Source organism: Cyrtonyx montezumae, unplaced genomic scaffold (genome assembly GCF_038088225.1).
Source record: "Cyrtonyx montezumae isolate F1298 unplaced genomic scaffold, pur_monq_1.0 scaffold_10, whole genome shotgun sequence".
NCBI lineage: Eukaryota > Metazoa > Chordata > Aves > Galliformes > Odontophoridae > Cyrtonyx > Cyrtonyx montezumae.
Window position 1 is genome coordinate 10,810,652 of NW_027071826.1, and position 24,925 is coordinate 10,835,576.

Consider the following 24,925-nt stretch of genomic DNA (forward strand, 5'->3'; position numbering starts at 1 on the left):
GAGGGAACATCATTTGCCCCTTTAAAAACTACAGGCTGCATTCCCCCAGCCCTCAGACTCTCCTTGCCTGAGTTTGCTCACAGATGCACAGCATAAAGCAGGAGCCCGTGGCTAGAGGCTGGCCATGGTAACTGCAGAGCACACTGCTGCTGCTCTCAAAACTTGTAATCTCACTGAAAACGCACTGAGCTCTGGAATCAACTAATCCTCAAGTTTTAAGAACATGATGTGACAATTATACTACAGTGCGTAACCAACTTCCAGAAGCTGCACACTGTAAGCATTTATTCAATGCCAGTATGACTGAAATCCAGTCGTTAATGAGGATCTTTCATGCTACTAAATGCTGCTCCTTAGACTCAGAGGTGCCACGAATGCTTTTTAATCTGAGGCTCAGGTGAATTTTATGGAGAGATGCACCCTCACACAGATGAAATATAACTAGGGACAGCACAAGTTTCAGTTCCCAGCACAGCTTCAAATCAAGACTGGACATAACTCAGCTGCAAATACATGTTTAACCATAAGGAACAGACACCATCAATCAGCCCCTTTACTCAGCAACTCAATGAAACCGACACCGCTTTAGGACACAGGAAAGCAGAGTTTTGTGCAAGACTAAAATTAAACTACTATTAAAAAACAAAAACTTAAAGGTTGATTAGAACTAGGCTGAACTCATTTTATTTCCTTCAAAAAAGAACAGACACTAATTTAACTGAATACAGAATTTAACTATAACTATACAATTTTAAGAATATTATCCTGCTCAATAACTGCTTTTATATATATACATATACATACTGCCAAAGTTCTAGTACATACCTTAAAATTAAATAGCCTGTCTTTCTTGCTACCCCGAATAACCTCAGACTAGAGGCACAGAGCTCAGATTAAGCAAGGAACAGATGGCAACTCTTCTGCTTTTCAGTGTAGTTTTGTTATCAGTGCTTTTTCCCAATCCACCAAACTCAAGTCTCAAAAGTAGAGCTTAACTGTGTTAGCCACGTTTTCCCTTCTAAGAAACAAATTCAGAAACAGATTAACAGGTTTCAGTATAAAATACATGTCGCAGCCCTCTAACAAAACAATGCTTATCCATTTCCGTGCACTCACGTTTATTAGTCTGTCACATTTTTACTGTATTATCTGCAAATGTCTTATTTTGAGCACTTGAACCAACGAGCAGTAACCACTTTTATCCAGACCTTCCCAAATCCATGAAGTTCTTTGAGAACTATGAGTTCCTGTTCTAAAGAAAAAGGCATCCGAGGAGGTACAAGAAATACTTGGTCAGACAAGACAGACAAAACACGAGGACAGCTTTCTCATTTCTGCTGCAGCCAAACCCTGCTCTTACATCCTCCTGCATTTAACCCTGACTAGCACAGTGCCCATTTAGCTATTTACCACATTGTTTCACCTACTTGCCTTTCATGTATGCTCAAATCTCACTTCACTGCGAGTCTCCAAAGTCACCGTTCCACAGAATGGAAGTGTGGGTCGCTCGAAAAACAGAATCACAGTCACCGATTCTATTTATGAACACCATCTGATGTGGCATTATCGAATTTCATCACAAATCATTGTAATTGAATGCAAAGTAAGGAAACTTGAGTTTATTTAGATTCCAATTTTGGGGAGATCAAGAGGAACTACGATTGCTCTGGACAGAAGAAAACAGACTGTGCTTACAGATCATTTTCTGCCATATTCTTTCTTTAGGACGACTGTTTTATTGTTGCCCTTTCTATTACATGGGATGTACATATTATCAGGTGTTAATAAAAGGTCAGTGCCTGTACAATACATTCTACAACTGAGCACCACTTTCCGTAACTGAACAGGCAAAGAAATTACACTGAACACCAGCATCTGGCAGTATTTCTCCAAAAAAAGTGACTAAAATGGGTTTAAATTGATTAACACTATTAAATCACATCTAATATTTGATACTACGTGATTTCATTACAGCTATACGATACAATTATACAAAATGTGTTAACATCAAAGAATACAACCAAAATTAAGATAGCAAACAAAACCTATATAACTTTTTTCTTTACAGGAAAATACTTTTGAAGTATGCATGTAACTGCCCATTCTTTTAAAGAAAATCTACCGCAAGCAAGTTATCAACCTCCAGGAAATCACACATAGCATTACTACGCATATCCCCAAAAAGTGTACAATATGCACACTTGGAATACAAAATTAAAAAAATCGTAAGCAACAGGTGAGCTCCATATTTATAAGAATGTGAAAAGTAGTCCCATTTTAGCACTGTTGTATAAAGAATTGTCTTTTTTTTTCTGATGCAAGTTCACGAACTGACCCCTCTGCTCAGGGCCACACTTTACAAAACACCGTGTTCTTGAAACGCGATTACAGAGTAAAGTAGAGCATCTCAGCAACGTCACCTGAAAGTTTTTTGCTTTTTTATTTACTACTTATCAAAACATGTCCTTTAGGTTTGTAGGGTTCTTTTTTTTGTTTTAAAATTCTTTCCTAGAAACAATATACAAAGGGGAAGCGTATTTATTTTCAATTCATTCTCCTGTAAGATGGTTTGAGTTCAAGAACTTTTCCTCCAACTTTCACTGGTTGTTTTTGGCCTTAGCATGTGTTAAAATGTGAGATTTCAGGTTAGTTGATTGCGCAAACTTCTTATTGCAGCCATCAAATGGGCAAACATAGGGCCTGTCGCCAGTATGAATTCGCACGTGTGTGCGTAAATTGAAGTCCAGTGAAAAACGCTTTCCACATCCTTCAAATGTACACTGTTGAAAGGAAAACACACATTCTATTAGCTAAGAAAGGCAGCTTGCGTTTCCGTCACAGACTGCAACATTCTAACACTGCACAAGCATGGAAACATGCTGAGGAGTACTATGAGCACATCCGAAGGCATCACCACTAAACTGCACTGAAAAAAATGGCACAAATATTTCCTGTTCTTTTGCCACAGTACTACACCAGTTTTTAAAGAGGAAAGTAACTCTTGCATTCGCTACAACACAACCCCCCCACACCCTCTGCAGCTGAAACAGTATTTTTCTGTTTTCTAGTACTGTTTAGCAATGGTCCCACATCAGAATTTCCTCCTGTTCATAATATCTTGCACAGATTTGCTTGCTTCGCCAGCTTTACTCTCAAAGATGAGCTCAGAATACAAAGAGCAGCACGTTTAGCAGCAAACAGTAACAAAGAAACACAAAGTAACTGAAACATACACCTAACTGAACGCTGCCATCAAATTTCTGAAGCAGTTTATTGCTCTAGTGTAAATAAATAACAAAGAATACAATATCTTAAGTGAATTGGAGAGAACTGTGTGCTCAAGACTAGGAATACATGAGAAGACTATTTATGTGAATAAGGAAGACCATATGAAGTAGGCTGGGGACCTCTGGTGGCAGAAGCTCACACGACTTGATGTGAGTGGAAGGACACTCAGTTAATTGCTGTAATTTGAAAAGTGATTCATGTCTACTACTAAAAATTAGTATCAGAAGACAACCGAGCAAAGAACCTTGAGAGTCAGTTGTCTACATGAATAGCACAGCACTCCTCAGATGAGGACATTTCCTTTGTTCAGTAGTAACCGAAAGCTTCATTTTTAAAGTGGGCATGTATACAACTTCATGCTTTTTATAGAAGGTATCTTTTGAGTACAACCAACTCATTAACTTCTATTAAAAGGCCACAGAAGTTGATGAAGGATAGCCTAAGGAGACTCCCAGTTTTAAAGATCATCATTCAGCGCTTCACATGGTCTTAGAAAAAAAAAGAACAGAAAACATACTATCCCCAAAGTGATACTGTGATACAAAGCCACGTTACAGTTACCCTCTATACCTGTTCTAACGAGTAAGTTGTAGTCTGTAAGTTTACAATACCTGAAAGGGTTTCTCTCCAGTATGAACTAGTTGATGTCGCTTTAGTTTCGAGCTCTCCACAAAGGCCTTGCCACATTCTGCACATACATGTACTCGAGGGCCATGAGTGTGCAGATGCTTCCTCATGGCAGAGTTGTCCCTGAACATCTTTGTGCAGCCCTTAAAAACAACAGTGAAACTCAATTAGCATATAAGCCAGGACTTACAATGATTCTATCTGCTTCAGTAAAAGCATTTAACATGCTTTCATACTCTGAATCTTTTCTTCTAAGATGGCCATGAGGAGATCCCTAATCCATTATTAAAAAAAACAAAACACAACTATGCAATGAAATATATCATTTCAAAAGCTAAACAAACAAACAAACTCTCTTCTCAGTGTTATGAACCATGTGCACTCAAATAAACAATACAACAATTTCATGGGAAAGATGCAGCTCTGGTAGAAGCTAATGAATGAACTAAACAAAGGCACGTACAGCTCCAGGGAAAATAACAGAAAAAAGCCATTAGATTGAATGATAGTTTGTGGCTATCTATGGTGCATCCTTTAACATGCAGCATACTGACTACTCCAATACATGACATATTCTCTAATTATACACCACAGGCTACTCTCTAGCATCAATCTATATCTGCACTGCTACTTCTCCCAACATCCCCCTTCTCCTCTGCCTTTAGCACTTCTGGGAAGAGATGTGAGTGTTTCCAGCACATTATGGCTTACAGATACCACCCAGTCCACACTTAAAGAAGCAGAATGAACACTATCACTTTGGGATAACAAGACAATAACTGATTAAACAGTTTAAATCCAAAGTGATATGGGGAAACTAAGTAAGGTTAAAGAATCTGTGAGTTACTTCCAACTCAACCTAAAAGGAGAAGATACTTCAACTCAGGTACAGTATCAAAGGTTCTTAATCTGGGGTACACTTTGTGTTAATACTTTTGATTCCAGACTAGTCTTAAGCTGGCAATGGCCTGGCATTCTCTTCTTTTAACCTTTCTTTCAAAAGAAATCTATCATGCGTTTTACAAGTGTACTTCTTGCATTACATAATGCTTCACTAAATTCCTTCTATCGTTTTACATTCTATGGGTACCCCAAATGATGCTCCTTTTACATAAAATTAGTCTACCAACATGGCTAGGTAATGAGGCACAAAGTTGAACAACAGAACCTAAAGAAACAATCAACTGCTAATATTCTGTGCTACAGGCTCTCTCTTCGGAAGCAGTTTCTTCAAAACTATTAACCACATTTAAACATGCCTCATTCCTTAATAAAAAGGAGAAATCAACACTTTCAAGAAAAGTTCTCCCTTCAGGTACTACAATCAACTAATTTAAGTACTTAACCAAAAAAATCCACATCATGAAATTGTCTGCATTTACTTTGAACTTTCTGCATGCCTCTGAAAGGAGCAATTACATTTTCTGTAATATTTTTCTTTTTTAAACTGAAATCACATGTACAATGCTAGAAAACAGAGGAGATGGAAGGACATTCTTTTTCCCTGTTTAGATGAAGTTGAAGCTATGAAAATGTAAATTAAAAATGAAGGCATCATTCCTCACTACCGCACAGAATAAATGTTCTCATATCTCCACACACTGCACTACAGTAAAAACATGACGCATGAAGAATGTAAAGAACTGGAAATCAACAGAAGCACAGAGAGGAATCCAGAACTAAGTGAGAATGTCTTTCACTACAACTGTCAGAAAGAAGCCTTCTATTCATGCTCTCTAATATGCACTATTAACTACCTCCCCTGATTATTTGCTCAGGCTCACACTATCTAGACCAGAAGTCAGCAAGGTTGTATGTGTCTTTTTTCATTACAAGCTAAGTTGGCTAACAGAAGCTCTACAGAAGCTGGGTAATGCAGTAAAGCTAGATGCTAACAGTTTAAGTGACTAGCAAAATTTATTCACGACTGTTCCTTCCCCACTATCAGTGGATCACAATTATTATCTCCATGCCCCTCTCTCAAAATGATGCATCCTCCAGCTCTGCGGAATGTAATTCCAAGTCTTCTAGTAATGCTCACTTTGGCATCTGCACCACAGGTTGCTGATTCCTGATCTAGACTCCCAAATCTGTCATAGCTTCCAAGCAGATGATATATAGATCTTAGGAACGTACTTTGAACAGCTTTCAGAACATTCTTTCAAGTATGTATTCTTGGGTGGCGGGAAATCACAACAGTAAAACCAGCATGTTAGGGACTGTGCATCATGGTTACCAGAAGATTAGGGATGCACTAACCTTAAGACAAGAATTGGGAATAATACATTATTCAGTTGAAGGTTTTTAAGGAAGCTTCTAAAGAGCGATAAGTTAAATACAGTTAGCAGAGTACATCTATTTACAGCAAGACATTTTACTTATTCTCAGGAGAATATCAATACAAAATTCTGATCTACAAACTGCTACCTATACCCAGAAGCTGAGCATTTCACTTACTTTATGAGGACAAGCTATCGTACGTGGAGCATCATCTTCCTTAATCTTTCTTGGCTTCATTCTTAAAAAGAAAAAAACAAAACTTTAGTAGGAAGACAGTGGTAGGCAGGCAGCTCTTCTCCCATAACTGCCTTCGTAACACACACATTTATTTGACAGTATCATGTGAACCATTAACACTCAGCTTTATGTTTTTAAAAGCCTTACAATAACACTAACAGCATGTATTGGTATTTGGAAAATTCAGCTTTTTGAACAGGACATCTTAAACATAGAATTATAGAATAGAATATTTAATGCTACGTTCTTAGTCCTCTGAATATGTGAAAAGAGGTTTTTTTCTAATTTACATGAATTGTAATCAGGACTCTTTGTTTGAAAATTCCATTTCTCTTGTAGCTTATTTATCTTCACTTCTTCTTCATCCTGTCCAGGACACAAAAACAATGCAGTTTCGATAGATTTTAGAATCAAAGAATGGTTTGGATTGGAAAGGACATTAAAGATCACAGACTTTAAACCTCCTGCCACAATTAGAAACATCTCCTTTTAGGCCTAAGTTGTCTAAAGCCTCATCCAATCTGGCTCTGAACTCCTCCAAGGATGGAACATTCTCAGCTTTCCCAGGTGACCTGTTCCAGTGCCTCACCACCTCATAACAAATAATTTCTTATTTATATCTAATCTAGAACTTATCCCCTTGTTCTATCACTACATGTCCTTGTAGAAAGTCCCCCTTCAGCTTTCTTGTAGACCCCCTTTAGGTACCAGAAGGGTTGTCCAAGGTCTCTTCTCTAGGATGAACACCTCTCTCAGCAAGTCTTCAGAGAAGAGATGCTTCAGCACTCCTGGCCTCCTCTGAACTTACTCCAACACATCCATATCCTTACTGAGCTGAGGGCCCCACAGTACTCTAAAATAGGGTCTAATCGGGCTGGCGAGGAAAAATCACCTCCTTCAACCTTCTTGTCACATTAGTAGTTTCACCACACAGTACAGAAGCAGAGAAGGCAGGCATGTTGTGGAACTTAGACAACGTAGACATCTGTAATAACCACTGATCTTTCATGAGGTTATTGTACACATGGATTCCACTCCTGGCAACTGATAAGTAATCACCTACTTCGTTTTGGACACTGCTAGGAATATTCACCATTATGGATCCCAGTAGCCTCCAGTGACCATATCAAGAAGCAGTAAATTAACGCCTGCATAGAAATTGAGTGTTTCAAATGCATTCATAGCACTCAATTTCTGTAGACGACTACATTAGAACAGTCTTGCCATAACAGCTATCTTTCTGAGCATCCAAGGAGACAAGCAGAGGAGACCGCTGATATTTAAGACAGTTCTAATACCCATGAGGTCAGTCCCAGAAAACAGATGTGGAATAACGGAGTTTTGAGGAGAGATTTCAGTAGTAAACGTATGCATTTTTAACACTCGCTCTGAAACTGGATAAAATGCAACTTATAAATGTTCAAAACAATTCCATCAAGAGCTGCAGGGAAAGTAAGTTAAAAGCTCTTCATCTCAACTACATAACCATTTCTTTCTTTGAAGGTAGGCTCCACAACTGATACTGTCACGTTCCTTGAAGAAGCACTAAAACCCACAGTTTCATGTGTGTCATTCATGCAGACATATGGGAGAAGACAGGAATGGAACGCACTGTGAGGCTGAAAAAAAAAAAAGTACAAAAAAACAACCAAACTAACAAAAGAAACCAAACCAAACCAAACAAAACCAAAATAATCCAAAGCCCAAAACCTACATCCATAATATCATCAGAATCAGTGAGAACACTACTGTTCTGAGGTCATAACAGACCTTTAGTAAAAGGAGGGAGTAAATAAAATCAACAGGAGTCATCAACAAGAGGTGTTAACAGCTTTAATAGGCAATGCTACCACTACCAACACTGTGTGAGACACCACTGATCATCGTTCAGTGGAATCCATGTGGACAATAACTTGGAGAAGAATTTAAAGACATTTTCAAATGTATTAGAAATAGGTTTTGGTCTTAAGTTTAAAACTGACTTTCTGCAAAAGGAGACCATAGTAGAACCTGGGCTGCTGATCTTAATTACACTGCTGCAAGTAGCTCTTGCTGGGGGTTAGACATTTGGATCCCACCCAGTAGAGCATCTCTACCAGCTCCATCCAAGTTTTCTTAGCCTGAAACATTAATCAAAAACAGAACTTTAACAATATACCATTTAAAACAACTGTAGACGGACACATTATTACATGAGGGCAACTATCAAAACAGCTGCCTTTGCAGAAAGTCAATCTACATGGCAAGACCAGAGTTCTCACTTCTGCTGCAAGTTTCTGTTGGCTGTGCCTGGCAATAACTTCTCCAGACTGCTGAATAAAAACTGGAAGTGGACCTTTTGGATCACAGTACTGAACAGCCCAATTGGGGAAGGGAGGATGGGTGTGGGACAGAAGAAGGGAACAGGTTATGAAGGTCAGCAACCTTACAACTTCACAGAATGAGGTCCAGGAAAGCACTTTCTTAACCAGGCAGGAAATTGTGTGAAGATGAAGGTAAACCACTCAAACCCACAGAATGAAGGATGTTACTCTATCACTGCAATACTAGAACGTAACTACTACCTTTCAGTTACATGGAGAAACTGAAAAACAGTTCATCTCCACAATCATGTTGGAAATGGATACAATTGTTACCTTAAAGCACAAGTCAAAACAACTAACAGCACAGCACTCCCCTGTTCCAGCATCTCCCTTTTTCTGCTTGTTAAACCTTCATGTCCCCACATTCTTTCTCCTCCTTCTGTGCATAAACTTCAACAGTATTGCTCTCTAAGGCAACTTTTTCACTTCCTTGAGGTCTCTGATAACCAAGAGTGATAATTCACCTTTACAGATGGCTGAGTCCCCAAAGAATAGTTAGAGAACAAGGAAATTATTCTCTACCAGTAGTGTCGCTACCACTTACAAGTGCGCACCCGCACTCGGTCACAGCCCTTACACTGCCCTACTGAGGCAGAAATAACATGAGTGTCCTTGTCTATTTGTTAGTGCTGAAGGATTCTTCAAACTGGCCAGACTGGCTTTCAGATGAATAGCCACGGGAGGCGTGGCACAAGGTGTCCTAGGAATCTGTTTACTATCAAAGAGCCCAGTTAGTGTTTTAGGATGCTTCATCCAAGAACAGGCAGAAAAAAACTGTTGTAAAATGAAACTGCTTTCGTTCACTCCAAGGTTCTGGCAGAAATAATTACTAGTCTTACTCCAGTTATGCAGAACATGTTTGTGACAGAGCGACCCTTGCAGTGCTGCACAGAGCAAGAGCTTCTCCTCCCCCAGTAAAACAATGTGGGTGAAGTAATTGTCAGTTTACTGCCCTTTTAAGCTTCCCTGCAAGGACAATACTGATACGAAAGTGCATACCTTATAAAGAGGCCTGAGTCATATAAATCTAGGTGGCCAAAATGCTTTGTCACTTTTAAGAAGGGTGTCTGATTTCAAACTCTAAGGCAGCTTCCTCTCCTTTGTTTCTCTACCCATTTTGGAAAGTGATCTGAACAGGAAGGGCAGTTCTCACAATGGCTCTCTTTCAGAAAAGGTACTAAGAGGAGCAGAAGATAAAGCCACGGAAAGGATAGATTTTAGCACCAAATCCCCTTGCTGTGCCAATTTCCCAGCTACACCATCTTCCCCTTTTATTTCTTTGCATTTTATTTGTGTCTGTACACTGCTGCCTTTAGCCAGTTCAGCCACATTTGTGTTATTTTGTTTTCCACCAAGGGGGAAAACAAAAATTAAACTCATGCTTTAAGTGGCGTTGGGGGAATTTCAAGACGTCCTCCACATTCAGAAACAGAAAATTCCTCAGCTACTTCTCCAAGCCTTCATGACTTTTTCACACCTAACTACAGCATTAGGTGTAACATATTCAGACTTGGATGAAACATTCTACCTCATCTTAGGGGACTTTCAGTGTCCCAGACAAAATGTATCAAAAGAGAAAGCGGTGATTACAAGGTTTAGCCCTGAACAGACAATTCACAACTAGTATTACAAACCGTGATCTGACTGCCACAGAGATATGCACAAATTCTTTTTCATTTTCGTTTTTATTGCACTGTTGCACAATAGGAATTTTATTTGTAAAAGCCCTTAGGTTGCCCAACCAGGTAAAATGTATAGATTTCTAAGAATATCTAAACACGCCTCAATGTTCTGACACAGCGTGCTTATTTGCAGCATTGTCAACAGTTTCAGAACGTATAAAAACCTTTCCAGGAATCACTATAGCTGTTCCAGATAAAAGGCCCACATTTCTGCTACACACCTCAATGACAAATGCGTCAGCAAAAGGAAAAAGAAGTAGAACAGAACAGTACCCAAGATATAGAAATGCTTGCTCTGCTAGTGCCACCTAGCTGCTGTGCAGCAGTGGTGCTTCTTCCATATGGTTAATTACTGCAGTTTGACATTTATTTATTTATGAAAAGGCTGCAGTGCTACAGAAGATTTCAAGCATCAAAACGTCCACCCAAACTTCACTCCTTGCTCAAGACTCAGAAGTTCAGACCCCTGCCTGAAATCCACTCATACTACATTTAGCTTCTATTACAGGCACAGTTTTGAATTAGGAGGCTGCAAAGGAAGCCTTCAACTTGTGCAAACTTCACCTATTTAAAGTTAACCTCTGACATTTGTTCACTAACACAATCATCTCAGTCAATTTAATCAAAAAAGTAAACTGTTATAGAGCAGATCTAGCCTCATTTTTAGTATCTTGCTTCTACAAATGCATAGCACTGTTCTTCCAAATATCTTTAAGTAACTTGTATCTGACTACATTATATTAACTTAGTATTAAATTCTTCTTGCCACTTTATGCTTCCTTATATATAGACTATACACAGATTCTTTTTCTTTAAATCATCAAAATAAAATTTAATTCAATACTTTGAGCAGAGCACAGGACACCTGAGTTCTGAATTCATGTGCTGCTCCAAGTTTTCACAATACATCAGAGAATTTCAAAGTTCTGTACATTGAAGAAACTTTACAACCAATGCCTGAAACATTTAAAGAACTTCACGTTAAATATGCAAATCCTTTTAGGAGCATTAACACTGTATTCCTAGTACCTCCAAAGCCAATTCCCATACAAGTACTAAGCTTTTACTTCCAGTTTGCCATGCAAGAAGGTTTCTACTGCATGCTGTATGTAGTGTTCAGATAAAGATGACAACTGACTAGTAGAAAAATGAACTGCAGATATCAGAGCTTGAATGCATGTTACTAGATAAACGGGTCCTTTCAATATGCTTCACTCCCCGTGAGAGGGTGAAGATCATAACAGTATTCTGCCACGCTCATGTTCATCAGTTTGAGCTATATACAATCACTTCAGATCTAACACCGCTTTCATGTTTCTTCTTTAAGGCAAGAGCAGAAGTTCAGCAGTCATTGATTCTGACCAAGAAATCAAAAGTTTTCCAAAACCATTGGGTATCTGAGGTTTTTACATATCTAGAACTAATAAGCTACCACTAATTTGTACAGGACTTGAGCAACTTAGGGCACTGCCAAAGTTAATGTGTTTCCAATGCCAATGAGGATCTGCCCTACGATTAACACAGATAACATTTCATCTCCTGTTCAAAGATATAATGGCAGAGAAAGTATGAGACAATACACATAAAACTCAGTCTTTCCATTATCTGCTGTCAATTCTAGCTTGAAAATTCCCTACAACATTCCACCATGAAAAAGCTGGAATTTTAAATTACTGCCAGATGCCAGAAAAAGAACTAAAAATGCATTATTTCTTAAAATACTAAGAAGCATTCAGAAATATATCACAGAAGCAATCTTGTAATTTCAAGATCTGGAAACCATTCCAAATATTCAGACCAATCTGGATAACAACACTCAGAATTTGCATGGAGAAGTGTAAGGGACTATTATTTTATACCATTGCCTCAAAGTTTGCTGATGGACACGTCTGAACATATCCAAGCTAGTCCTGGGCAAAGGTTGTGAAATCCTTTGTCTAAGGGACAAGCTGATGGGCATGTCCTGGGGCAGCGAAAGAGAGATATGCTGCAGCTCAGTGGCCACTGAACGCTCTTTTGTGTGGTACTCATTTCCGTGGGGAGATAGCCATCTCAGAAGATGCTTGCCTGGCATCATAGCACAGAATTTGTAGGCAACAGAAATGGAGGATAAAAGAGGGATCGACCTCCATGAGATTGGGTGCTCTTCCATCAGACACCTCATGAGCTGATCCCTCCTCCTGGGCCTGCTGCCTGAGACATGCTGCTTTCTCCTGGACCTCGCCGCTCCTTCGAGGTGTTCTGCCATCTGAACCCTCACGAGCTGATCACTGTTTGCTGCTGCCCCTCCCGGTGCTGACCCCTCACTGCTTCTCCGCTGATGCCGTTCCTGCACTTTCCCCACGCCACTTCTCCTGTGCTGACCCGGTGCCGCTTCTCCAGGACAGCTGCTTGCTGCTCAGGGCTGCCCATCGCTGCTGCTGTTCTCCCCGCTTCTGCCGCCCCTGCTCTTCTGCCTCGGAGCCTCGGACCGTCGGAGCCGCTTGCAACCGGACCGCCCCTAGGATCCTGGCTGGTGACTTTCCCGCGTTGTACAGATCCTTGCTTCTTCCCTATCTTTCCTATTGCTCGCAATCCCTTCCCCATCTCCCTTATTGGTAACAGCGTCCACCTTCGTCCTCCCCATCTCCCTGCCAGTATTGGTAACAAACTGGTCGGACCAACATGTGAACCGTTGCTTCTTAATCTCCCGCCGGGTATACACATAATCTAAGAACCTCGTCTCCCTCCTTTATATTGGACAGTGACAAGAAGGCACCATGACATGTCTGTTAAACTTCGTAACAGAAGACAGTTGTACATTACCTCAGAACTTAGCAAAACCAAAGGTTTCAGAACGTTCTGAAATACCTGAGAGCATCGTTCCATGCACTTGATAATCAGAAATGTATAAGTAACGTTTACAATTAAAATACTAGAGTACACTCAAACTAACATTTAAATGTTTGCTTTCACAGAAAATTGTATTCATCCTCTCAGCAAGTCCCAGAGGAAAACGCATTCATTCTGATCAGGATCAGCAAACCAAGTAACAATTAGCAGCAATAGGTGGAACCACCCACCACTTCAAATAATGTCTTCTTCAGTCCCTACTTCCTTTTTTTTTTTTTAACACTTGCTCCAGAAGTAATGCCTCCTATTTATTTACACAGGAACTATGACAGATACAAAGAGCACAAGAACACAGTTTGATGGAGCAAATTCTGCTACAAAACACTATTTCTCAGCATAGTCACTACCATTAGCTGTGCACTTTTGCCAGCCATGAAGAAAAGCCTGCATGTTGTACTTGTAAAAGTTCACACCAATGGAGGCCATGCACAGTTGCTGTTGCCACTGCTGAAATGCACCACCCAGCACTTTCACTGCGCTCACACCCACTCTGTGGCCTCCATAAACAATCATTTTGTCAGGCTATCACACAGAAACACAATATCACAGAATACTGGTGGGAACGTTTTACCTCTACTGCCAGACCACCGACATCTGACTCTGGCATGGTGGGCCAAGATAACAAAATAGGAGGCATTATTTTTGGAGCAGGTCTTGTAGTATACATTCCCAGACTAGCTAGTTTTGCACTGTTTGCTCCCTGCTTCTTCCTAGGAGCCTTCAGTATCCACAGTTCAATGGTTTTACTGATAACAACTGAGGAAAGAGCCTATGCGAGAAGTCCTCCAGTGAATACACAGTGAAAATCATTAGAAGCAGCTTGTAAAAAGCAGCATGATCAAACAGGGAACAACAGACAAACCTTGCTGAGCACCAAGATCTAGCAAAGCAAGAAACCTGATCAGAAGTAGTGTCAATAGTCCCTGTCACCCAGCAAATAACTGAAAAATTCAGGGGCATTTCAAAAAAGAACCACATTTCTTCATGTACTAGCTGACCTAGGAAGTAAGAGTAATGACATCTGACCATCTACCTGCCTTAAGTGATATAGCTTTGCAACAGAGCTCTGCAGAACATCCAGCTAATAACAAAATTGAAATAAGCACAGTTTCATGTTTTCAACGATGAAAAAAAACAATCACAGCAGCTACAGAAAGTGAGCTGCTAAGCTTAAATTTTTGGAGACAAAGCATTAACATTACGCAGGCACTGCCTGAAGCAGTAAGCCCCTGGGCAACCCAAATGTCGCAACATGACTTTTCCCCAGTGACCTCAGGATTGCCCTCTGGTGGCTGCAGGCTGCCCATGCACTCTAAACCACAGCAGGAGGGGCTGGAGCTCCACGTAAAAATAGTGTTTCTGAGCGTCCACGAATTCCGTTGGAAAATAAGTCATCTAGTAACTCAGGTAAATTGATTATTTAGGTAAATGAGTAAAAATTTGCTCCACTAGAGGAAAATCCAAGGAATACAGTTATCAACTGCAAAACTGTGAGAGCCAGTGGCACTCAAAAACAAGACACCTCATTCCATCACAAAACTGTGTCTAAGACACACAGCTTAAAGAGGGAGAAGCGAGTGCAGAAGAACAATGAGTGGTTTTACAAGCTAAATATTTTACTCTAGGTTTCTTATTCTGAACAATCCAAATGCAGCATCACAATTGTTTGGTCCTTTGTCACCAAAGAAGCTGAGACTACTCACATGAAAGATGCTTCCTGTCACGTCAAAGGTGCATTATATCAAGGTACTTTGGCCTCACCTTACCTAGTGAGAACTAAAGACCAGAAATCACCTGCTGAATGTAGAACCCAATTGTTTTAACACATCATTCACTGCTCTGTTGTGAGTTAAATTCCTTGGTTTTGAAGATGATTACAAACAGCAACAAGTCAAATTTATCATTCACATTGCCTAACAGATTCTTATTTAAACCACTGGAAAGGAAACAATTTTAGTCTGAAAATCTTTTTTCCTACTTACCTAGCGAATTCAGCCAGCTGCTTCGGGTCCGAGAGGTCAATGCCAGGTATTCCACCAGGAGGAAGCTTCTTTCCCGTCATGTACTCTGAGTAATCTGGAGGAGAATTCTCTCCAATGATCTGTTCTTCCACCACTGTTTCATGATCGATATCTTTTTTATCATCTGAAATACACAAAATATTGAATTCAACACATCCTGAAGATCAAACGAGCATACTCATTATTAAGCTACACCTCAGTACAAATTCACAACTGCTGCACACTTACAAGAACACAGCGCTCCCGCGGACTGCTACAAGAATTGTAAAGAAAATAAAGATATGCATACACTTAACAATACAAAGAACACAGTGGGTGGGAACAGCAGAAGTCGCCAATCTACTAAAACACAGACAAGTAGAATCATCCTACAGGTATACGTAGGCTGCATTTTGAAGACATCCCACTATTCCAGAAACAATGTATAAATATTACAATTGTCTTAATGTCTTCAAAATTAAGCTCCACAATGCTCACTTTAGATCTCAACAGCAGCCAATAACCAAATAAACTTAACAAAGCAACAGCAGATCCTTAACTTAAGAAATTATGACTATTTAGTTTCAGAGACCCCTGATTTTCAACTAAAGTGTCACAGAGGGACAAGAAACTTCAACTACTATCAAGCCTCACTCTGCCCATAAAACTGTAGCTCTTCAACACTTGCAGAGAGACCTGAAAGAACCAAAAACTCAACAGTGAGTCTCTCTCCGCAGGGGGCTTCCTCCTTCGGTGGCAGAGGCAGCCTAAGTCCTTTCCCACTCTAATGTGTCAATAGCCGATAGGGATCATTCAGACCTTTGATCTACAAGTCAGTTAGAGACGGCTACTTAGTCTGCTCTAGGGCTCCTCCACTGGATTTCTGCTTAAGGACCACAAAGGAAACTAGGTTGAAGACCTGCTGTTACTGTCAGCCCACATTCAGACTGCAGAATGTGTCAACAGTTTTCCCTCTCCTTTTGCTTTTTAAAAAACAGAAGGGATGCAGAGAAGACAGCTAATGGTAACATCCTCCTCCTTGCAAAGCTCACAACAGCACTGCAAAAGACACAGCACCAATTCCATTTTCCACTCTCACCTGAAACCACTTCTCAAAATGTACAGATGTATATATAGCTGTAACTGCTCGGCTACATGTTAACAAACAAGCCACTGCATCACTTCTCCTAATCTGTATGTGGAAAGATTCTGCAAACCACTTCATGTACAGTTTATGTATGACTTGCAATGGTAAATTATTTGTAAAAATAACGAACTGTTCTTTTACAGAAACACAAGGACAGAAAGGACAGAAACTATTTCTCTGTTTTGAAAAAAAAAAAAAGGAAAACAGAAGACAAGGAACAAATTAGGCAAAGTGGATTTTTGTTTTTTAAACAAAAATACAGGAAATAACATTATTCATTACTCAGTCATTTAGGAAGGACAGGAGAAGTCATAAGCAAATAAAAGAAATATACTAAGGAGAAATTTTTATCCAGTTTGTAATGGCTGTTTTTAATCTTTGCCACTGAGCTATTTCTAGAAATGTTACTGCTAGTTTGGAGTTTAATCTGATCTACCAGATCAAATAGCAGTTCATGTATACGTTCCATAGTAAAAGAGGGAAATTGACTTCAGCATGGCAAAGACAAAAGTGTTAATAAGAAAATACCCGCAGTATTAAAAAAATAAAAATAAAATTGACAACTGGGACATTTTCCTTCACCTTAACCTACCTTTCTGTTCATCATATTACCTCTCAGCCTTTATCAGTGCATTAAAGAAAGTAAATGAACTCACCTCAAGCAAGTATTGCAGGCTAAATTTTACAGCTCCAGGAGTTACAAATTCAATTTAAAAAAAAAACTCTAATTCAGCAACCATTTGTTCTTCCAGACAGTCAAAAGGCTGAGAACAGATACTCAGTAATGCTTACACACACATAAAGTCATTATGAGGTCCAGAGGAAAACAGATTTTGGAAAGCTATTTGCAAAGCCTTCTCCATGCCGTGAACGAAAGCGAGATCAGCTGCCTTCACATCGGCCATTTCAACAGCGACCCAGAACTTCCAGTTTGACTGTTTGATGACATTTGTAACAGAAACAAGTTTTCATTTCCTGCCCCAGATCGGATGCATGAGTCAACTGGGAAATTTATAGACATTCCTTAAGATCTTCCATCTTTCCCTTGCGTAAAGGCCCTCAGCTCAACAGTGCTTTCTTCTTACTCTGAGAGCTAAACTGAAAGCCAGCCAGCTGCCAGTACCTTTCCCTCCTAAAAGCCCACCAACATAAAGCAGTTCCACAGCCATGTTTCTAAATAGGCTGCTGAGTTAAACATGAAAAAGTGAAAATATTACCTCAGATGAAAATAAGGTTCTTGGAATTAAAAAAAAAAAAAATAACCACCTACAGTTTTAAAAACTAAATGAACCAAAAAAGAAGACAAAAACAACAACACAGAACAGTTACCTTGAAGCACAGTCCAGTGACCTTCAAGACAGATCTGGTTCATACCATAGGCTAAGTTATTAAAAGTAGCAGCTAACGAGTACTCTTTAGCATTCAGATCATCCTAGACAGTGGTCATCCTATGATGGTCCTTGATACTATCAACTCACTGGAAATAAAGAAACCCACATGTGCTTGAGGAAGTATGGAAAGCCTTTACCATTTTCCTCTACACAGAGCTTTATCACCAGTTTAATTGTAATACCCCACCAAGCTGGACTAAACAGCTCAAAGTTTGGAGGCTAAAGTCCAAGCAAACTTTCACTCAGGCTGACAAGTTAACCAATATTCTTATTGCAAACAGGATGTGTCGACTACTTATTCTTTTCTGCCTTCAATCAAGGCCTGGTGACAACTATGTCTAAGTGACTTTTCTCCCCTCCTCCCCTTGCAAAGCATCACAAAAACAAACAAACAAACAAACAAAAACCCACCCCAAACATACAGCATACAAAGCAATATCTCCAAATCTAGTTACGCTTCTGGAGAAGTACAGCACAAATATCATACAGCAATTTCAGAGACCTATGTATAAATGACAGAAGACTTATTTAATTCAGGCTTCAAGGAGAGGTAAAATTCTTTGTGATAAAAAACAATGAGCTTCATATACATGAAGCAATTTCTTACTGAAGGCAAAACGTTATTCTCTAGTTTCTTTAAAACATTAAGATGATAAAAAAAAAAAAAAACACGTAGATTTTTGGTATCCAGTCTGCCCTAGAAGCTTTGCCAATAAACCACAAAGGATAAATATACATAGGTCACTCTGAAAGTAACACCTTCTATTTATTTCCATAGCAACTACAATAACTACAAAGAGAACAAAAACAGACAGAGCAAATTCTGTTACAGAACACTATACATCAACGTAGTCACTACTATTAGCTATGCATTTTTGCCTGCAATGAACAAGAGCCACATTCATAAAAATCTGCACCAGCAGAGGTGATCCACTGTTTCACAGCTGTTATGACCATGCCCTGTCATTGCTAGGAAAACGTTGCCCACACAGTCTAACTTTCACCATGCTTACATCCACTGACTGATCTCCACAAACATTCAACAACTGTCAATTAACGCCAATGGGCGCAATGTTTTCTGCATGGAGGAATTCAGTGACACACTTTTCCTTCATACACACTTCCATGTCATACTCCATTCTGTCAGACTGCCCCTCTGCTGCCATCTGTCACACAGCAATGACACGTAATGGGATATTGGTGGGAAGGTTCAACTTCTACTGCTGTACCACCAACATCTCTTCTCGCATTGTGGACCAATGTAATAACATAGCAGGCAATACTTTCGGAGCAGCCTCCATACTTTCAAAGACAACTGCTCAGATAATTATTTTTATCACCGCTGTGACAAGATAACTTAAAACCCTTCTAATTTTTAAAATATTAACACATCCTTTGGTTGGTTGTTTTAGTACTGTCGGTCTTGCTGAGTGTTGTTGTTTTCTTTAGGTGGTCCTGAAGAACCTTCTAGAAACCCAACATCACCTCCCTGAATTTACAGATAAAGACCAACTGCATGGGCTTTTTGGAAGACCACATACCATTTTTAAACCATGTACATATGCATCTTACACTTCCCCACACAGAAACAGCTAACTGCAATGCTTTAACATCTTTTGGCCATGCTGAAGTGGTTGAGCTACCTCAGCCTTACGTCTGCAGGCTATGTTAACAATAATAATGTAAGCCAGCACAATCTATGTCAGATTCAAAAGCTCGATGGAGTCCATATTTATTTAGAAATAGATGCGGTTACACTAGCATATTTCCCCCTCAAATCAAGCTCTAGTTTGAAATTCCAGCATTTGGTGGAGCCAGAATGTCAGTACCTCCTTCCCAAGTGTTCACGTGCCTCAGAATCAGTCCTGCAAATGCAATCCCAGAAAGCAATTGCCCATAATCTTCCCTTTCTCCTGTTACTATCGTGTACCCAACCCAGAGACAATCACCAAGCAGGAAGGTTGAAGTAGAATATGACAAAGGCACAAATACGTTCCATTTCACCAGTGGTCAACGTATCCCCTGATGTATATCTCTTCAATCATTTTGGAAATTAAAGTGCTTTTTATTTGCTACCTATTTTCACACATGACAAAAGACAATTCCACTTTGAAAATCTGGAAAGCAAACAAACTAAAACAAAACATTCCAGTTTCAAACTAAACAGATCAAAGTAATCACGGGTCACAAGTTTGATACTACCATAGATACTAAGGTGGTAAGAGAAACTACAGTTAAGTCTAAACCGTTGCCAACAACAGTACAGCAACTATGAAGTAACCTCGTTAACAACAGAAGGATTGAGCAGTCTACTCTAATCACATTGCTATGTACTTCATACATAATTCCTACGCATTTCAAGAGGTATTACCAGGCATTACACTAACTTATGGACGATATACCCTTGGCTAAACTTGACAGGCGAACAGAGCAGCACCAGAAAACAGTAAGTAATTAAGCCACACTGCAGTGAGCAAAGTGCCCTTGTTCCCAATACAAATATCCAGGACCAGAAATATAGGATTCATTGTATTATAGTGATTCACAGTCCTGTTTACTGTTCATCTTCTGATAAACTTCTTTTGTTAAACATTTCAACCAGTCAATTAACTGGGGGTATAAGTATTTAATTATGTCAAAATACAGGGGTAAAGCAGCTAGCTTGCACAAAGCAAAGCGTGGCAGATTCTGCAAGGAAACCTGAGTAAAAATATCCTTTGGCAGACAGGTAGTTTCTTACAAGGATTTATTTTCCTTCCATCTTTTCTTCTTTTGGAATTGTTCTGACATTTATTCCCCCTCAGAAAACACACAGTAAAGCAGTAGAACTTTAGCATTTAACTGTGAGAAACTCCAGATCACTTTTACACCATTCAGCAAGCTGTACTAAAGGTATTAAAGTCTACCAACCACGCTCAGTAAGCTCAGCTCTGAGCAGGTTACCACCACAGGCTGTTTGAAACTCAGGACAGAAGGGTGTAGGGTGAACGTGCATGGAGGGAAAGTGAAGCTTTCGTACTTTTTTCTTCACATATGAATTCTGTGATATTGCTTTTGGAGATTCTTTCTCTCATTTGAAGTCAAGTCATAATAGGTATTCTGCATCACAGACATAATTGGGCCAAACGTACCAATGCAATTCAATCTCCACTACATTACAAGTGGCTATCATGCTGGCTGAGCTTGCATGGTCATGAGCACAAAGAACAAAACCACTGCAATCGATACAGCTATCCTGATGTAAAGTTGCATAAGGAGGAAGAGGGTCAAGCGCACTGATTATGCACATTATTCATTTCAGTCAAGTAATAAATCAGCACACACAAGCTCTAAGGAAGCACCCAATCAGGCACTCTGAATTTCAGAGCACAAATGCATGCTGGATGCTGTCAATTGATCCCAGAGAGGTCCTGTATCCTGCCAGCTCATGAGTCATACAGCCACTTGCATTCAGCTACCTTAGATAGCTGAAATCAGATTGCATATTTTTATTCTTTTGTCTTCCTCAGATGGCCAACTCTACAAAAGACAGCAAGTGAATTTCATTCAGATTACACAGACACACAGAAGCATATCGAAAACCCTGTTCCACTGAAACATATTCAAGTAAGTCTTTACTGAATGTTCTCTATTTATCAAAAAGCAGGTAACTTTTATTGGGCTTATTAGGTTATCAACAAGTATATATCAGCAGTAAAATACACTGTCAGACTTTTTAATATGGATATTTATTTAGCAACACCAAAAAAAAGAGGTCTGAGTCACCATTCTTTAGTATCTTCTCAGATAAGAGAATTAGGTCATTCATCGTACTTTTCTTTCAGTGTTCCACTTACTAATAAAACTACTGGTCACTCACAAGCATCACAGTCAGCGAGCATATGAGACTACATCAGAAGTTTAATAAGTATCTAATACCCTGCTAGACTGTCTGAATATTAAAAAGAGCAGAAGAGGGGATCATCCCATTATTAAGGGCCACACACACTTTTAAGCATTACAGGAAGTGATGTTATTTGGCCGTTTTTCTTTTTCCCACCCTTAATAAACTTTAGGGCAGAACTTTCCCTACAGAGCTTTAACTCTTAGCCATTAAAAAAGAAAGAAAAGGAAAATGAGAGCGCAGTAATGCACCACAAGTAATATTTCTACTAGCAAAAAAAAAAAAAAAAAACATAAATTACCCCTATGTATTTTAAAGGAAGGATCAGAAAATCGAGGCAGAAGGAATCAATGGGAAGGGCTGGCGCATGTCAGCTCCATCCCCAGCCCTGCAGATACCACGCACGTCCACAAGATTTTCTTGCCTTTAAGAGACACTCCCACAAAAACCAACTCGGAAACCTCCTCTCTCCCCGTGCAAAGGCTCCTCGTGCCTATTAAAAAGCCCACTTAAAGCGTTAGATCCAGCCAAAGACACCGAGCGGTGTCTGAGCATCAGCCTGAATCCCAGCTCCGCCGGCTCAGCCCCGGCCCCGCCCGGCTCGGAGCTCCCGCGGCCCCCGGGCGCGCTCCCGAACGGTATTTGAGAGGGACGGCCGCCCCGGGGTGAGGCGAGGCGGCGGCGGGCGGCGCTGGGCGGGCGCTTTCCCCCGCCCCCCTCGCCTAACGGTCACGGGCCGCGGCACACGCTTCACCCGGGGCCGCGGCCGCGCTCGGCACCGAAACGCGGCCCATTGGGGCCCCGGGTGCGCGACGGAGGCAGCGCAGGGGCGGGAGGGCAAGCGGCGGCGGCGGCGGCCCGGAGCGAGAGGAAAGAAAGCGCCGGGAGGAGCGGGAGCGGCGGGGCGGGGACGGGGGGGGGGAGAAGCGAGGCGGTCTGGGTGCGCCCCGCACCGTGCGCCCGCCCGCCCGCGCACCCCGCCTCCCCCTGCTGCAGAAACTACGCCATTGCGGCCTAGTCCTGGAGCCCGCGGCGCGCCGCTCCCTCCGCCCGCACCCGCTCAGCCGCCGCCATCTTGGCGGCCGCCGCCATCTTTCCTTCCCCCCGCCGGAGCCGGGCAGGAGCAGCGGCAGCGGCAGCGCAGACCCCGCCATCTTTTCGGGGAGCCGCCATACTTGCCCTGGCGATGAACATGGCGGCGCCCATCGCACACATCAAAACATGGCCTCCCTTCAAAACAAAACCGGCCGGGCCGCACCGGGCAGGCCCCCGCGGCGGACTTACCCGAGGCCCACATGGTGACCGAGAACTCCCCCTCCAAGGTCTTGATCTGCACCTGCTTCTGCTCCCATTTCCTGCCGCCGCCTCCCTCGGCCCCGCCGCCGCCTCCCCCGCTCAGGTAACTCTTCTTGCCGCTCTTCTTGCCGCTGCCGCCCTTCTTCACGCGGCCTCCCCCCCCGGCCGAGGAGGAGCCGCCCCCTCCGCTCTTGCTGCCGGCGGCGGCCACGGTAACCAGGGTCTGCTCGATGTACTCGTCCTCGCCGGCGGGAGCCGGCACCGGGATGAGGATCTGGTCCTCGAAGCCGTCGTCGGCCCGCAGCCCGTCAGAGTCGTCTCCCCCCACCACCTCCTCGCGGGTCTGCACCAGGATCACCTCCTGGTGGTGGTGGTGCAGGTGGAGTTGCCCCCCGCCGCCGCCGGCCGCACCGCCGCCCGCCCCGCTGGGGTCCCCGTCCGAGACGAGGGGCTGCAGGGCGATCATGGGCTGGTGGTGGTGGTAGTGGTGAGGCGGGTGGTGCGGGCCGCAGTCCTCGCAGCACTCGTCCTCGTCCTCCTCCTCCTCGTCCTCCTCGCCGCCCACGACGGTGGTCTCGATGGTCTCTACCGGGATGGTCTCCACCTCGATCTCGTGCAGCTCCACGATCTCGGCCGGCATCTCCGAGCCGTCGGTGGCGATGTACAGGGTGTCTCCCGAGGCCATGGCGAGGCGAGGGGGCGGCGGGGTGACGGAGCGAGCTCGGCGGCCGGTGTGGGGGTTCCGCTCCGCTCCCGTCGGCGGATGGTGGTGGGTAAGTGGGGCTCGGGCTCCACGAGCGTCCCTTCCTCCTCCTCCTCCTCCCCCTTCCACACGAACACCAGCTCCTCGCAGAGAGGGAGGGAGGCAGCCGGCCGCCAAATCCCGGCTACGCTCCCTCGCGAGACTTCCGCAGCTGCCGCCGAGACGGACCCCAGCCCCGGGAGGCCGCTGCCGCGGGGCCCCGCCCCCCTCCGCCGCCCAACGGCCAATTGCGCCGCCCGCCACGCCCGCGGCTCAACGGGGGGGGCGGGGCGCCCTACGAGAGCGCGCCTTCGCTCGGCGGCCCGCCTCCGTTACCTGCCGCGGGCCTATGGGGCCGCGCTGCGACCGCCGAACGCCGCTCCGGGCTCGGAGTGGCCAATCGGCGCTCGGAAGCGTCAGCAAGCTGCCGCAGCTCCGCCCGCTCGACTTCGTCCCTCCCAGCGCTGCTGTCCCGCCCGGCAGCTTCGTGCTCTCCGCCCCGAGCTCCGCCCCTGTCTCGCGGTTGCCATGGCGCCGCCAGGCGGCGCGCGCGCAGCCCCAGCGTAACCGACGCGGCGCTCTGCGGCGATCCCCTTGTAAAGTGAATCAGCTCTTCGCCCTCACAAAAACCCCTCCGTAACCCCGGCCAAACACACGCTATTCCACGCTGGCGTAGGAATACGCTTTATGTTTTATATCCGCCGCGCCACTGCTTTGCGTTCTCATCTCCACAAGTGACATAATTTAATATAACATCCATCTTAAATAAATGCTTTTACTGCAGCATGAAGCCTTCTACAAGCTAGTCTGATGACTGCACAAGTTTGGAGGTCTCTTCCAACCTTAATGACACCATTCCAAGTCTCCAGACAGCGATACTGAGCTCTGGGCTGACGTCAGAATTAGACAATGTTTTCCTTCTAAATAGCAACACAACACACATCTGAAAACCTTTCCTTGCAAATATTTTTTAAGCATCCACTGCAAATGAGTTTTCTACGAAAATACTTGACAAGCTCTAGATTACTCACTGCTGTTTTGTTCTTTTATTTTTCTTCCTCTTACTGCTCCTTAAAATCTGTAACAAACTAGTTCAC

At 42.5% G+C, this 24,925-nt stretch overlaps 1 protein-coding gene across 1 annotated transcript; it reads right to left on the reverse strand.

Moving 5' to 3' along the window:
* Positions 1-650: 650 nt before the first annotated feature.
* On the reverse strand, positions 651-24,051 carry YY1 (YY1 transcription factor). The gene is made up of 5 exons (XM_065750318.1): positions 23,075-24,051; positions 15,352-15,514; positions 6,373-6,433; positions 3,900-4,058; positions 651-2,780 (listed from the first exon to the last, which is right to left on the reverse strand). The coding sequence occupies exons 1-5, from the start codon at positions 23,769-23,771 to the stop codon at positions 2,598-2,600; spliced, it is 1,263 nt and encodes a 420-aa protein (XP_065606390.1). The 5' UTR covers positions 23,772-24,051; the 3' UTR covers positions 651-2,597.
* Between the last annotated feature and the right edge of the window lie 874 nt (positions 24,052-24,925).

What these genes read in the sequence shown, in the direction of transcription:
- YY1 (XM_065750318.1), bottom strand. Translation starts at nt 23,771, where the DNA reads ATGGCCTCGGGAGACACCCTGTACATCGCCACCGACGGCTCGGAGATG. An exon ending in GGTCACCATGTGGGCCTCGG is followed by an intron (nt 15,515 to 23,074) that starts GTAAGTCCGCCG and finishes TGTGTATTTCAG; the next exon opens with ATGATAAAAAAGATATCGAT. An exon ending in CAGCTGGCTGAATTCGCTAG is followed by an intron (nt 6,434 to 15,351) that starts GTAAGTAGGAAA and finishes TTTCTTTTTAAG; the next exon opens with AATGAAGCCAAGAAAGATTA.